This window comes from Adiantum capillus-veneris, chromosome 13 (assembly GCF_014529385.1).
Source record: "Adiantum capillus-veneris isolate H3 chromosome 13, ASM1452938v2, whole genome shotgun sequence".
Classification (NCBI taxonomy): domain Eukaryota; kingdom Viridiplantae; phylum Streptophyta; class Polypodiopsida; order Polypodiales; family Pteridaceae; genus Adiantum; species Adiantum capillus-veneris.
The window spans coordinates 159,438,669-159,453,799 of NC_140943.1; the positions used below are offsets into that span (position 1 = coordinate 159,438,669).

At 42.4% G+C, this 15,131-nt stretch overlaps 1 protein-coding gene across 1 annotated transcript; it reads right to left on the reverse strand.

Moving 5' to 3' along the window:
* Nucleotides 1-1,075: 1,075 nt before the first annotated feature.
* On the reverse strand, nt 1,076-4,158 carry LOC147445178 (protein UNUSUAL FLORAL ORGANS-like). The gene is made up of 2 exons (XM_086527630.1): nt 3,507-4,158; nt 1,076-3,404 (listed from the first exon to the last, which is right to left on the reverse strand). Exon 2 carries the CDS (start codon nt 3,086-3,088, stop codon nt 1,475-1,477), a length of 1,614 nt encoding a protein of 537 aa, XP_086383756.1. The 5' UTR covers nt 3,089-3,404; nt 3,507-4,158; the 3' UTR covers nt 1,076-1,474.
* Between the last annotated feature and the right edge of the window lie 10,973 nt (nt 4,159-15,131).

The following is a 15,131-nucleotide window of genomic DNA, read 5'->3' on the forward strand; positions in this document are numbered from 1 at the left end:
GTTTCCAACAATCATTAAACTTGGTGGAAATATCCGCAATAAGGCCCGAGGAGGAACAGAGAGATAAAGTGTCCGTGGTGTGACAAGGAAGAGGAACATTTTACCAAGACCATGCTCAAGGAGATCTCTCAACTCAAAAAACTATTGTGGGTTTATCATTATAAATAAGTGGAATATTGTTTATCTTTTTTGTTTGTTCTTGAAATCATCTCAAAAATCCTAAACGACTTTGGGTTTTAAGTAGTGTACCTTGCCCTATCTTGCTCGGTTTATGGATTGCTCGAAAATTCTTGCTCGAGGTTTGGGATTCCTCTTTATACTCATGTAAAGAGACAGAGACACTGGCTAGGAGAGTCTCATAAGATAAGACCCCTCTATTAGCACAATGGGAGAAAAGAAAATTCATGGCTCAACAAAAGATGTCAATTTTTACATAGTGGACTGCCTCCGCGCGCCCAACCCCCCCCCCCCCCCCCCCCAATGTGGTGCTCCCTAGCACCCTTTAGCACTCTATGATGGAAAAGTGTTTTGCACAACCCACCTCTAGCTGTGGTTGTGCCTATAGCTCTACTTCTACTTTTATCCCCACCTCTAGCCGTAATTGTCACTAACCCTAACAACTGAATAATATTGAGGCAAATCAAAACACTTGATAGCAATAGCTAGTTGTAAATGATTAGTGGTGCACAGCTGCTCTTCTTGACATTACGCTTGGAAGCCGCGAAAAAATAACATGAAACATATTAGGTGACAACCTTAGGAAGCAGGATACGTTTGAGGAGCACTCCATATGGAAATATAGGCCGCACCCTCACATTCAAACATTAGGCACCTACGAGGCTACCGGCATTAAAAAAAAAGCACGTTATCACTACACTAGATTAAGCAAGATCACAAAAAATTATAAGTTTGCAGGTTCGTCTTCCAAATCCAGTACGTAGTGATCAGTTTTGGCGACCCTGCATCGACAGCGAAACCGCGAAACCCTACTATAATCTACCTGTCATTAAGCCAGGGTGGTAAGGCTGCTACAACGCAGGAAAAAAGCCAAGGTCCTTTTTTTAAAAAGCCAAAATCTTAAATATAACGATTAATATGTATGGACTGAGGACAACACCATCACTACAATATTGCATCAAAAAAGGTTTGAGACCTGTAGGATGCCATTACAGAGATTTCCAGACAATATCTTCCAAAAAGCAGCACTGCGTCTGTCTCCAACAAGACAGCAATCGACTTGTCTAGCTCCTAGAGGCTGGAGTGGCAACTAATTCCCAAAATAGAGACAAGCCCTAGCGGCATCACCTAGCTACAATCTACTACTTGACCTTGCAGAACAAAAAAGAAAAGAGGAAAAGCTGCAACATTAATCCACCGACCTGATCATCATCGCCAACATATAATCATCTTCTGCAGTACTTACTACTCATAGCCGCAGCATCCCTAATCTGAGATCACCACATCTCTAATATCATTAGTAAACTGAGGCCTCGAGGCGAGGATCGAAGGCAAAAGCATGGAAACCCTGCGCTTCTGGGACTAGGGAATGCGGCATTCCGACAGACTCCGGACTGTCGAAGGGGCAGCGTGGAGCCCATCGCCAGACCTTCTCATAGAAATCATAAAGCAGCATTTCTGGGCAATCCGGGAGGGTGATGAGGATGAGGTTGCCATGCCCGATGCAGTGGAAAGCCTTGTGCCCTGAGATACGCATGAATTCCTCATAGAGGCCCTGTGGCATGCGCTCCAGCTCCACCCATGTGGTGCGTGAGTGCTGCAAACCCCAAATTCTGATGCTTTTTGGCACATTCAGCTTGTTCTTCTCCACGGCAGCCACCAGCACCAGGCGGCCGCGGCATTCCACCAAATTGGGCGTACGCAGGAACCGGCGCATAGGCGCCTGAATCTTGCTCCACACCCCCTGCTCTGTATCGTAGGCTAGCACACTGAAGGGACTGTAATTCATGCAGTAAAAGAACCCATTCGCATACGTCGTCTTCCCCGACTCCAGATTGCAGAGCCGCGGCAAGGGCGCTGTCATGCGCCACTGCTGCAGCCTTGAGTCGTACACTTCGGTGGTGAGATTCTTCACCGCAAATGGCGAGATGAGGTCATCGCCCGCCACGATTGCACGGTAGGCCTTGGTGATGGGGTCCACAACCATGCCCACGGTGGGAACGAAGCGCTCCTTGAGAGCAGAGGGCAGCTGCACACACACTCGGGTTAAGGGATTGCAGATGAGCACTGTCTTGCAGCCGCGCGCCTCTGAAATGCAACAGAGTAGGCCGCCCGCCGCAGCTACCACATTAAAGTGCGGCGGCAGAAAGGAGAGGTCCAGCCGGAACCAGGCCCTCCCCACGGCATCGAACACGAAGGCCTCCGACCACACCCCCCGCCTGAAGAGCAGGAACCAGGGCCTGGCCGGGCGCACCTTCGCGCATAGTTCAAGAAAGCTGTCGGAAAACATGAGACTGTACCACCTCTTGCACACGAGGCGGGAGCGAAAGAAGCTGGGAAGGGGCAGGCTGGCTACCACACGCTCCACCAGCTTCTCCGGTAGCTGGCTCCAGATGCGCGGGTCCAGCCAAGGCGGGGCGGCACCGGCTGTATCGCTGGCCGACCCGCCTCCCCCTTGCATCATTGTGTCCACAGAAGTGATGGCGGACGTGCTGTCTGCTGCAACCGCATTAATGATCATGCAGGGTGGAGGCGGTACCACTGATGCCTGCAACATGTTACTCATCTGCATCAGCTGCTGCAGCTTGGATTTTTTGCAGGGAGGGGGCGCTGCGGCTAGGTGTTGCTGCTGCTGCTGTTGTAGGGTCATGAGATGGTGTCGCATGTCGTCGTCGTCGTCGTCTTCCTCCTGCAGCTGCTTGGCGGCCTGGTGGTGGTGAGCGTGAGATGGATAGCCCGTCCCGCCGCCGCCCGTGTCCACTAGCCCTGCGCCTGCTTGATCCAGATAGTAGCTCATGTAAGGGGCCTCCATCTCGACCATTGAAAGCCCCGCTTCCATCAAAAAGGAGCGGAGCAGTATGCTACTCCACTCCAGTGTTGCAGCTGTTGGGTCCTCCACCTGTCCCAGCATCACAGAAGAACCACGGGCTTCTCCCTCTTGCCTCTTTGTCTCGCGCTCTTTTGTCTCCCGGTCAGTCAGCGTCGACTCGTCGTACCGGATCCCCTAAGTGAACTCCATGCAGGGGGAGAGAGAGAGAGAGAGAGAGAGAGAGAGAGAGAGTATGGATGAGGAGCAATTGATCAGGAGAGAGAATGGTCGCCAGCAGGGACCATGCTTTCCATATAAAAAGAGTAATAAACTATTATACTTCTTCAAACGCCGCCTTCCCACCACCTGCACCATATAAGAACACCTCTCATAGAGGAAACTTCCGTCTCAAAAGCATCTACGACACACAGATGGCAATATATCAGAAAGGGGAAAGCAGCGGGCAGCTCAAGGGCCTGCAAGGGAATGAAGATCAGCAAAAAAGGGAGCAGCAGCTCACCCTAGTTTCAGATGCGCATATGGGCGAGCAGGGGGTGATCTCTCCTTCATAGCTGGGATGCAAAAGCATGAGTTGCCAGCAGGCTAGGCTACCTTCAGCGTCGTGACTGGTTTTGGAAGCTGACTGCGCGGTCCTCAAGACTAGCAAGGAAAGGGGGGGAGGTCATGGCCCATGGGCGACTTGTGAAGGTTTGGATTAGACACAACGCCCTTTTTCCCTTTCGCCTCTAGCTCAGCGGCTGTGCTGAGGCCTGGACACACTCTCAAATTCAATTATGGTTCTCCCGAGGATGGCAGAGAGAGCTAATGGGGCTCGTATACTGGCGATCCGGACTCCAGAGTGCAGAGTGCGAAATGAAGAGGAGAGGACGCTGCAGCCGCAGAATACGAACGGACCAGTGCAGCGTGCGCAGTAAAAGCAGCAAGCCTGCCGTTCCTCTCGTCTCTCTCTCTCTCTCTCTTTCGTGTCAGGATAATTTAGGGCCTGCGTTTATCCAACTTCTTACATTTATTAGATACCTCAGCACCATATCATTTACTCCTTGATCGTCCCTCCTTTAATTTTACTCTGTCTCAAGTGACGTACACCGCCATTGTCCACCCTAATTTTTTGTCTATGGCAAATCTTCCTGGCAGAGTCCAAAAATTTTAGTTGGCTCCCACTAGTTGTCATCTCGAATTTCTGGCCCGCTGTCTGCAGCAACCTTTCGCTGCCACACATAATAAGTTAGCTAGCAGGGGATGGCAACACGCATGTTGGGGTGGGAACGGCTTCTCTGCTGAGCAGGAAGAGAAAGCGACTGCCCGGTGGTGATGCTACTTTGCTTTGAAGTTTGCTTTATAGCTTTGAGGCACGCGTCCTGCAGGCTCTCTGAATGTAGTCTCTCTCTCTCTCTCTCTCTCTCTCTCTCTCTCTCTCTCTATATATATATATATAGATGTGAGTGTATATATGTGTGTGAGCACTGCAGTGAGGCTTGAGCTGAGGGGGTGCACATTGCGCTACTGCACATATACCCACACAGCGGAAGTCTCAGTCACAGAGCAGCGCTATGGCCCATCCCATTCCCACCACAGTTTTACTCACACTGTAGTCTGTCAAACACATATAGGCTGGCTAGCTACTGGCCAGCGAGCCGGCCCCCCCTCCCGCACGGCCCAGATCAGATGGAAAGCCAAATTCACTTGCGAGCCGTGCACAGGACAGAAGAGAGAGAGAGAGAGAGAGAGAGGGGCAGCAGCGGGCCGCTAGCTGCTCAAAAGCAAAACTAGCCAAATTAGAGAAAGGAAAAGAAAAAGATGGAGACGTGTATCGAGCAGCGTGCAAACTGCCAACAGAAAGGTGTTTCCTCTCTACAGCGGGTGAATTTCAAAGCCAATACAGCTCCAGACGTACCTTCCAAAAGCGAGAATTTCTAAATTGTTCGGCATTTTGGCAAATTCCGATCCCTTCTTCAAAGCTGAAAGAGCCAGTTCAAAGCTTGAGGTCCACATGGCATTTTTCACGGGGATATATGATAAAATTACGCTATAGCAAGCGGGTAGGCGCCTAACTCAAATTATTGCAAACGCTACGTTAAAGCGAATGTTTAACTTCACCTAGAAAGGCTATCGCGAATGAGGCGGACGATTAAGCACGTGTGCCCGCCAAGCGCTGCGCCCCTCTCAATATGACTCATGACTGAGCATCACGGTATAAATTACTAAAATGGAACTCCTTAATGTAACATCAAAGTAAGTTGTCATTCGTTGTCACGGACTCACATGATCTCTCTCTCCCCCCCCCCTCTCTCCCGCTGCAGTGCGGTGCCTGATCACTGATCAGGCCCCGTGCTACACTAGCATTTCATCTATCATCTCACCCTTTCTCTCTCCTCTAGTCCTCGACCGACGACACCTATTGTTTGAAAGCCGCAGTGCACTGTGCTGCACATTCTCTCTCTCTCTCCCGAGTCCCTACCTACATCATTACCTATGAGCGACAGGCCGGAAGGGATGGAGGCTGGCAGAGAGTCTCTGCATGCTGCCATGCTGTTCTTTCCCTCACTTATTAATATTTGTGACCAAGCCGCATATGAAAAGTTAAAGGAGTTGTCCGTGACCCGTGAGTCTGACGTGACAACCCCCCCCCCCCCCCCCCCTTTTAAAAAAAACAAAAAATAAAAACTGCAAAAAGAAGAACATAGCCTATGCATGGTTGAACAACTTTCAATTTTCTTGGCTTCAATATGCAGCTTTCTAGTCACGGCCCCAACTGGGTATCAAATTGCAATCCATATATATGGCCTAGAGCTCTAACGCTTACCTGTCCAAATGCTACAAAGAGGACCGAGTCTCGACTCTCTCAAGCACAAAGAACCCACACTTCTCACATTGCCATCAATGGTGGGGTGAGATGGACAAAGTTGGGTTTGTTCATGGCTGAAACTCGAGAGCCAAGGTGGAGTTGCAATGACAGTGGTCATAGAATCTTGAAACATCTTGTGGCCTACAGTGTGTTTTCTGGAAAAGGCATATTTAATTTCTTCTCGAAGAGGAAAAGGACGACGTTGTTTTAGTCCTAAAAATTCATTACATGTGAGGTAGCTATAGCAAGGAAATAGATGACCAAAGCTTCATCACCCACATGGGAACAAGGATTATTCAAATAGTCACCTAATAGATATCATACTAAACGAGGCCAACTACGTGGGTGAGAGTGGAAGGTCAATAAGGGGATTCCACTCTTTCTCACTCTGTGTTGAGGGACAACTCTAAGGGTGCATACATTTGATGTTTGGTTTCACCATCACCATGTTCAACTTCCTAATATTATGTCATCGTTAGAGGATATTGTTTAGGACCTTGAGATCCAATGGCCCTTAATATGTTTCAAGATATTGGACCCTCTTTGCGAAGGACTCGGAGATATCTAATAGTGTCTATGCTTCATATGACAATTGAAAATTTCACAAGACCTACCATACATACCACTCACTTTGCAAGTCTCCACTACAATTAGATGTGCTCCACTACCCTAGTCTTTATGCTCCATGGGTTTGATTTAGATCTTCACAGCCGAAAAGCTTTCTAATGAGCATCCACGTTCTGTCTCATTCACCAATGTCTCCAAAACATAACTTTAGCCAAGCCAAAAAAGACTAGTTAACATAAGGCTCTACAAAAAGGGTGAGCCAAAGATAATGAATTCAAAGAAATAGAGTGAGTACGACATTTAACCATGGAAGAGACCTTAATTTCTTCCTTTTATGTGGTCGGGATCAAAAGAGCCCTTATAATGCATCGTGTACAACATAGATAGAATTCATCCTCCCCAATAGTATATTGGAACTCCCATAGGGAATGATTCAAGGATTCACGATTAGTTTTGCATAGTTGATAGTAATCATTGTAGCCAAAGACTTAATCGCCCATCATATCATGTGTCTTTCGTTTAGAGTGAGCGACTCATCAAAGTAGGGTTCTAAACCGTGTGGACTCTTTGGCCTTTCACTAAATGTCACAGGTATTTTTTCACTCTTTTGGTGTCTAATAGAATGCCTCATCTCCTCTAGCCACTTTTAGTTTCTATAGGCACTTCGTGGCAAGTTGTTCACTTTGCTACTCACTATATATGAAGTGATGCTCCAAACATGGCTTGGTCATTATAGTGGTGCATGGGTGCTACACAAGATCCTTTGGGTGATTAAAACCCACGAAGATGCTCGTAACTTTATCCAAATGCAACCTACATGCATGGACAAAGACTTTTCAGTTATGTGCATCATACTTGAATGAGGCTTGTGTTAGGGTAATAGCCAAGTGACAAGACCCATCTACTAACGCTATAATTTTTTATTTAAAGAATAAGGAGTTAATGAGACGGTGCTCATTACTTGACTTCACCAAGCAACCTCTTCTCATCTCCCTTCTCACCACACACACACATGCAAATTCCTCATTCCTGTAGTGCTCACAATTGGTATCAAAACTCAATTCAATGTAAGGAGCTCATTGTAGAGATCTCTCACTTTGTGACGTGCAAGTATTGGTGCTTTGGTAAGTAGACAAACATTTCTGAGCTCGCCATTGGAGATTGGTGCAAGTGAGATCACTCAAATTTGGAATAGATTGGAGTAGAGATGCATTATGTGAGCTTCATTCTAACTCACAGTGTATAAAGGAGCTTTCATCTGGCTCACAGAAGCATTTGGGAGTGTATGTGTAGAAAGATTTGCAGGAAAAAAATTGTTTTCATTAATGGGCTTTGGCCTATGCTTATGCTTCTTTTTGTGAATCTTCTCTAGTCTACTAGGATGCCTACATGGCATTGGGCATGTGTATCACATGTGGTAGTATGTGGCCACTTTCCACCTAGGACTGTTGACAAAATGGATGATGTATTATTTGAAGATGTCTCCCATATTGTATGCCTATATAATAGGTATTGTACACACTCATTTTTAGTTGTTCAAGTTCAAGCATAATATAGCATCTATCATTTTGATTACATCAAGCATCTCTCTCTCTCTCTCTCTCTCTCTCTCTCTCTCTCTCTCTCACACACACACACACACACACACACACACACACCTCGAGGGGTGCACATTTCAAAACCCCTATATATAACATGCATTCATGGGGTAATGAAAAATTCCTTTTTTAACATGTTTGATGAATAAATTGACCCTTTATTTTAGGATTTTTTTCCAAAATAAAATATAAAACCCCCTTTTGGTAATGTATCTTTATTAGTTTGCATAAAATGTTTGCATTAAAAAACCCCTCTTGTTGAATTCACGCGGTGCATTAACATGCGTATATAGTGCAACCCCCCGAGTTACACACACATACACACATACATACACACACACCATGAATGCCTCCTCTTTTACCCTCCATAATCTCTATAGATAGTATCATAGCTTGAAGGGGATTATTCCTCTAAGTCAAAGTACTTTATCTCCCTAAATAGTGGTTCTACTTAGTATCGCATGGGGATTTAACATTTGCGAGTTTTCATTTCAAGTTTTTTTGACAATTTTAGCAATCTTTAGAGTTTTTTTAACCAAATATGTGTCATAGCATAAAGTATCTATTTAATGTAATTTTCAATCGTCATAAGACTCCATATATGTGTGGTTGACGGAGAGAGAAAGTATAAATTCTAGAGAAATAGTATTTATGCGAGCTACCATTGGAAGAAGAGATCATAAATCCTTGAGAGAGAGAGAGAGAGTGACTTCTCTTCTAGAGAGAGAAAGTAAAATCATAGAGTTGTATATCACTACACAGAGAGAGAGAGAGAGAGAGAGAGAGAGAGAGAGAGAGACCGAGAGGGCATAACGACGGAATAAATGTAAACAAATAAAATCACCATTTCAAAACTCATGCCATTAGAGTCAAATATGCTCGCAACGCATGTGATCAGAGTCAAATAATCCACAGCATATAAACATGCGATAAAGTAAAAAATCATGCAGAATAGAGACAACACTAATTTCAAAGTTAAATATAATCCACAGCATATATAAATGTGATGAAGTCAAAAATAATGCCAGATAGAGACAATACTATTTTTCCCAAGCAATTGCTTTTTGAAACAACATAAGTTTGAGGATGTAAGTACATTCGCAAAACTACCACAGGATAAGATCAAAATTATAGTACAAAAAAGGATAGTCGCCATAAATGTAATGGTCACTCTAAAAGGCAAGTAATTTGCTCCCAAATAGCTTGCAAGATGCTTCATATCTTTTGCTTGAAATTTGAAATCCTTTGCTGCATAAACAATGTTTTTTCAAGATAAATAATCACAAGTATAATAAACCAAAATAAATACAAAAAAACACTTTCATATCATAGATCAATATTCTAGTTGAGTGAAAGAAGCATACCAAACCAGTTGTAATTAAATGGAGGGAGAAATCATCCTTGGTTGTCCAAGAATAAAAGCGATGTCCATTGGTGAGAGGGTTGGCTGATGAATAATCATGTGCTCCTTAGGTTCAAGTCCGAGCACTTTTGTGTACACATAGTACATATGTTTGCATGCCAAAAAGGATTTATTGGTATTCTCTCGCTTCTGAAAATCCGGACACGTGCATGCTGGACTCTGTTTTATATGAATCTCATAACTATTTTCAATGAGAACTCAGAAAATTACATGCTCTTGAGACCTTTTCACTTCATCCAAAAATATAATTGTCATACTATTACATGCTTCCAATTTCTTCATGGCCTCTTTAGAGATTCCATGCCTCCACTTTTTCTTCCTCGAGCTACCACCACCTTCTTTGCAGTCGCCAGCAAGAGGTTGTGGATTTACCATTGAATTCTCTGTCCGAAATCCACTCTGATGCAGCGCGGCAAGTTCCTGTGTGGAGATATATGTCCCTCTTGCTACTGGCCAAACATTTGGAGCAGGAGGTAAATCTTTGACTTGTCTTTTGATTGATTGGGTATGCAAAATATCATGATTACAAAACCATAACCATTGCTCGATTGTTTTACCCTTGAACATTCTTTCGGACCATATACATGGAGCAACAAGACCAATTGAGCGACTATGCAAGATATTGTCACAATTTTTTCTCCCTACTGTTCCAAAACATTTTCTTTGACTTTGAATGGGCATTCTCCTGAGGGCCCATTGAGTGCGTGGCACATCACTCTCAAACACATTGTTTGTTTTAGATGACAAAGGTGTGGTTGTTTCTTTTTGAGATCCAATATCATCATCACTGTCACTAATTTGCAGCGGAATGTTAGAAATACCTGGTCCTTGGGTATCAAACTTGATTTTTTTTGGTCGACCGTGATGGTTTCGTTGCTTAGATTCCATGACATATTCCGGCCGATGGGAGCTACTTGTTCCTGTTCTGCCCCTCTTTTTGCGTTGTACTGTTTCTTTGTCTCCATGCAAAATTGGTTGCGCATACATGGGAGTCCCTGCAACAGCCTCGTGTAATAGATGGGCCACGTTGGTTGGAGTTGGAGTTTGCTGAGATTCAACTCGAGAAAGCAAGGTCTCCATTGTGGGACCCGTTCCTATATAACGCCCAGTAGTATATCCCAAAAGCTTTGCACATTGAATATATGAGTTTATAACATCTGTTACACATGCATCATACAAGGATATTTTTCCCTTTCCACCTTCACCTGCTAACCAACTGGCATGTACACTTTCTGATAAATTAACATTGGGAATTTGTGCCCGCTCCCACGGACTTAGACCACCCTATGAAACGCAAAAAAACATGAATTATAATTTATAAATTTCATGTATGAAAAGAAATTTTTCTAAAAATATTGATTTTCATAAAGGTACTTACATCTGTTCCAATTCCTCCCCAGTGTGAAATTCGTTGCTCCCACCATTTAAACCATCTGCTCACTCTTGTGATGCTCTCTGTAAATAGATGTTGTCTCCACCACTTTTGAATTGAAAGTGCCTTTTGAGATGCAAGCACAATGGTCTTACAAGCTCTCCAGTCCTCACACATATCAATGTGTTGATTTGTTAGATGTTGAGGTATCCACTTTTTAGCATATTTGTGGAGACTCTGCTCCCAATGAAATAGGCATGATCGTTCACGTCCCTCCATGATATTATCTGGCCCGCCATTGAAGACTGTTCGAATAGCATTCCAATTTGCACCAGCTTCATCAGACATAAAACCTGCAAAGTCAGTTGCACCATGTCCGTACTTTTCCATTGTTGAATTAAGGCTCTCCCAAAAAATAACTTGAGTCTTTGCATCCTCCTCTTTAGTTTCACATATAGCAATTATTTGTAGTGATCGTATGCTGCAAGATATTCAACATAAACATTTTCACACATCTTCTTTTATTTAATGATAAAAAAATACGAGATATTTAAATACTTAAAGATTACCTTGGATCATAAACTGAGCATGACATTGTTGCCCATCCATCTATTCTATGGGTAAAATCAAAATGTACCCACGCATTTCTCAAGTCACCAGTTTCAGTTCTTTTCATCTGATGTACTAGATCAATCCCAGAACCTGGTCCTTTAGTGGACATTTTAAATAGGAAGCACTTGTCATCCTCTTCACCCTGTCCAGGAAATCTACTCCCATGAAAAAAAAGAAACATGCACTTTTTTTGAAGCAATAAAATATTATCATATCCATCCCCAATAACAGCACCTTGACTCTTTCTCTCCTTTGAAACAATTGAAGAAAACCTACACGATGCATCACAAGAAGGCTAAATTTATAATAGTTAAAAAATTAACAAATTCAAGAAACCAAATTGAGTTTTCTTACCCTTTGGTTTGAACCAGTGGCATCATTTCTTCCAAAAAATCATTGAATTGTACATCGGATGTAGCTTCAGCTTCCTCACCAATCAAGGAGTGAAGAACAAGTTGTTGAGCCACCAACATTTGAATTTTTCTTGGGCCACCCTTTTCTATTTTTAGTACTGCACCTACCAGTTTCCGCACTCTTGAAATAGCAGCCCTAGAGGTTCCTGTCTTAACATTATGACAAGGTTTACCAACATGTATTGCCAGTCGCGACATTGTACCATCTCTAGGCAAAACATAATAGATTTTGCAGGGACAAGCAGCAACACAAGTAACAACCTTCTGACAATAATGACAAGTTATTGTTGTATTCTCTTCCATTGCAAGGCAGTCCTTTTTCACCTCTCTGTCCAAATATCCATGAAAATCTCTACTATTGAATTCTTGTTCCTTAATATAATGAGGACACGTTGAATAATTACACTGCATGAATCCCAAACAGTGGCTTAGACGAATTGTGCATGCTATTGCCATGGTTGTCACAGATGGGCGAGTCCACAAGTGACCATCAAAGCGTTGTTCCATCCCTGTCATTCGTTTTGTTTTATCCTGAGTCGCAGGTAACTCAAAACACAAATTTCCATCATAATGTTGTGGAAGTTCAGCAACTTGCAAAGGAGCTCCACATAATGTTAATAGATCATTTAACTTTTTTGCCCCTGGATTTTGTTGAATCCAAATGACGATTGACTGAGTTTTGAGCTGTCCTATATCGTCACCACTACTTTCAAGATGCACAATGCTTAAAACAACTTCAGATATCTCTTTGTCATTTCCTTTCTCATTGTCAGATACCTGTATAAATGTGTCTGAATGAAGCATCTCAAACAAGCTCGAAAAAGAACCATCTATTAAGAAATGTTGATGACCTTCTATATCCCACTGTGGTTGCAGCAAGACTTTTGTTAGGCCACAATCACTTTCAATAAGAGCAGATAGTGACTGAAAATGGCAAGATGGAGGCAGCAAACTCTGCAAATAGTAAGCACTAAGCAACAATGAGTTTCCCTTCAACTGAATGTCGCGGTTGACTATCTGACCACCAACTTTCCAAGTTATTGTTAATTTCATGTTGGACATATTCTGTCAAGCAACAGATTACAGGGTGGAGATGCGAGAAAACTGTGGTGGATTAAGTGATGGTGGTGAAGGTTAATGAAAGTTAAAGATAAAGTGAAGGTTAATGAAACTGGTGAAAGTTAGTGAAAGATGTGAAGGTTAATGAAAGTGAAAGATTGGTAGGTAGACGAAAAGACAGTTGCATAAGATCTTGTGACGGCTCAAAGAATAATGAAAATCATAATTGAAGAAGTGCATTTAATATATGACGGTTCTGAATGTATGTGCACTGGAATATGTCATCAAATTTGAGGGGCCATTTAATTTCTAAATGGTGGTTCAAGGACTGCATTTAATGCAGTCTAATAGTGTCTTCATCTTTTGTGTATGTGTGTGTGTATATATATATATATATATGATTGTGTGAGTGTGTGTATAAAAAACGTAACATTCTATATGACTGACTTTGTATAAAAAACGTAGCAATTTTTTTAGTTAAGTTATATATATGATTCCATCTTGCCATTTTATATATATGTGTGTGTGTTTTTGGTAGTGTGTATATATAATTATTTTAGTTAAGTTATATACATTACTGTGCGTGTGTATAAATGATTTTGTGGGTGTGTGTAAACAACGTAGCATTTTATTAAGTCAAGATATTTAAGTTAAGTGTATGTGCACATAGTTTAAGTTAAGATATTTTTAAGTTGAGTGTATGTGCATTTTTTTAAGTTAAGATATTTAAGTTGAGTGTATGTGCACGTAAGATATTTAACTGTGCACATAGTTTTTACATTTTGTGTGTGTGTGTGTGTGTGTGTGTGTGTGTGTGTGTGTGTGTGTGTGCATGACTTAACTTTAAGAATGCTACGTTTTTTATACACACAAACACATACAATCATTTTTTTAAATATATGGTTGTGTGTGTGTGTGTGTGTGTAAAAAACATAGTATTTTTTTAGTAAAACTATATATATGAATCCATTTTGTGTATATCTTTGTGTGTGTATATACATATATATATATATATATATATATATATATATATATATATATATATATATATATATATATATATATATATATATGAATATGTGTGTGTGAGTGTTTATACCACAATATCATTTTTGTAATATATGGTGTGTGTGAAAAAAGTAGTAGTTGAGATGAAAGTGGAATGAAGTTTAAATGGAGTTTTAATTGAGATTGAAGTGGAGTGAAGTGAAAGTGAAGTTTTTCTGTGAAGAAGGAGATGAAAGTGGAGTGAAGAGAAAGTGGAGTTTTGCTGTGAAGAAGAAGGAGTAAGAGAAGACAAGGTACTCTGTGTGTGTGTGTGTGTGTGTGTGTAGATTTTCTACTCACGTGTGTGTGTGTGTGTGTGTGTGTGTGTGTGCTTACCTGCACACGCTCGCCCAATCCATCGGAGGAGGTCCAATGCGCGCTGCCTTCTCACCATGCCTTTCAAGGCATGGGGGTGCTCCAATAGGACCTCCATTGGAGCTCCTCCATGCCTTGAAAGGCATGGTGAGAGGGCAGGGCGCGTGCTGCTTTCTCACCATGCCTTTCAAGGCATGGAGGAGCTCCAATGGAGCTTCCATTGGACCTCCTCCGGTGGATCGGGCGAGCGTGTCCAGGTAAGCACACACACACACACACACTCACACACACACAGTGATACACACACATCAAAACACTTGCACACATAGCACAAACACACACACAGTCATGTATACGCACACACATTACACTTGCATACACACACATACATACATACATACACCCACATATATAAACACTTACATTCACAACATCAACACACTTGCATACATACACACATACACATATAAACACTTGCATTCACAACATCAACACACTTGCATACATAGCACAAACACACATACAATCATGCATACAGACACACGCATATTACACTTACATTCACACACACACACACAATCATGCATACATCCACACACACACACACACACACACATATAAACACTTGCATTCACACACATCAACACACTTGCATACACACATATTAAACACACTTAGAGTAACAATTACAATGATGTAAGAACAGGTCGTTGTAGAGAAGAGGTATACAAATGTCAAAGTGGATTTGTATTTTTCCTTGCCATGAGCAAGTTGAGAATGGTTTTTTTTGTAATTTGCATTTTACGCCGTTATGCTGCCGAAATTTAGAATTTTATATTTGTATTGTCAAGCATATACACACATACACATATA

Coding starts and splice junctions, on each gene's coding strand:
- LOC147445178 (XM_086527630.1), bottom strand. CDS start 3,088: ATGCTGGGACAGGTGGAGGACCCAACAGCTGCAACACTGGAGTGGAGT.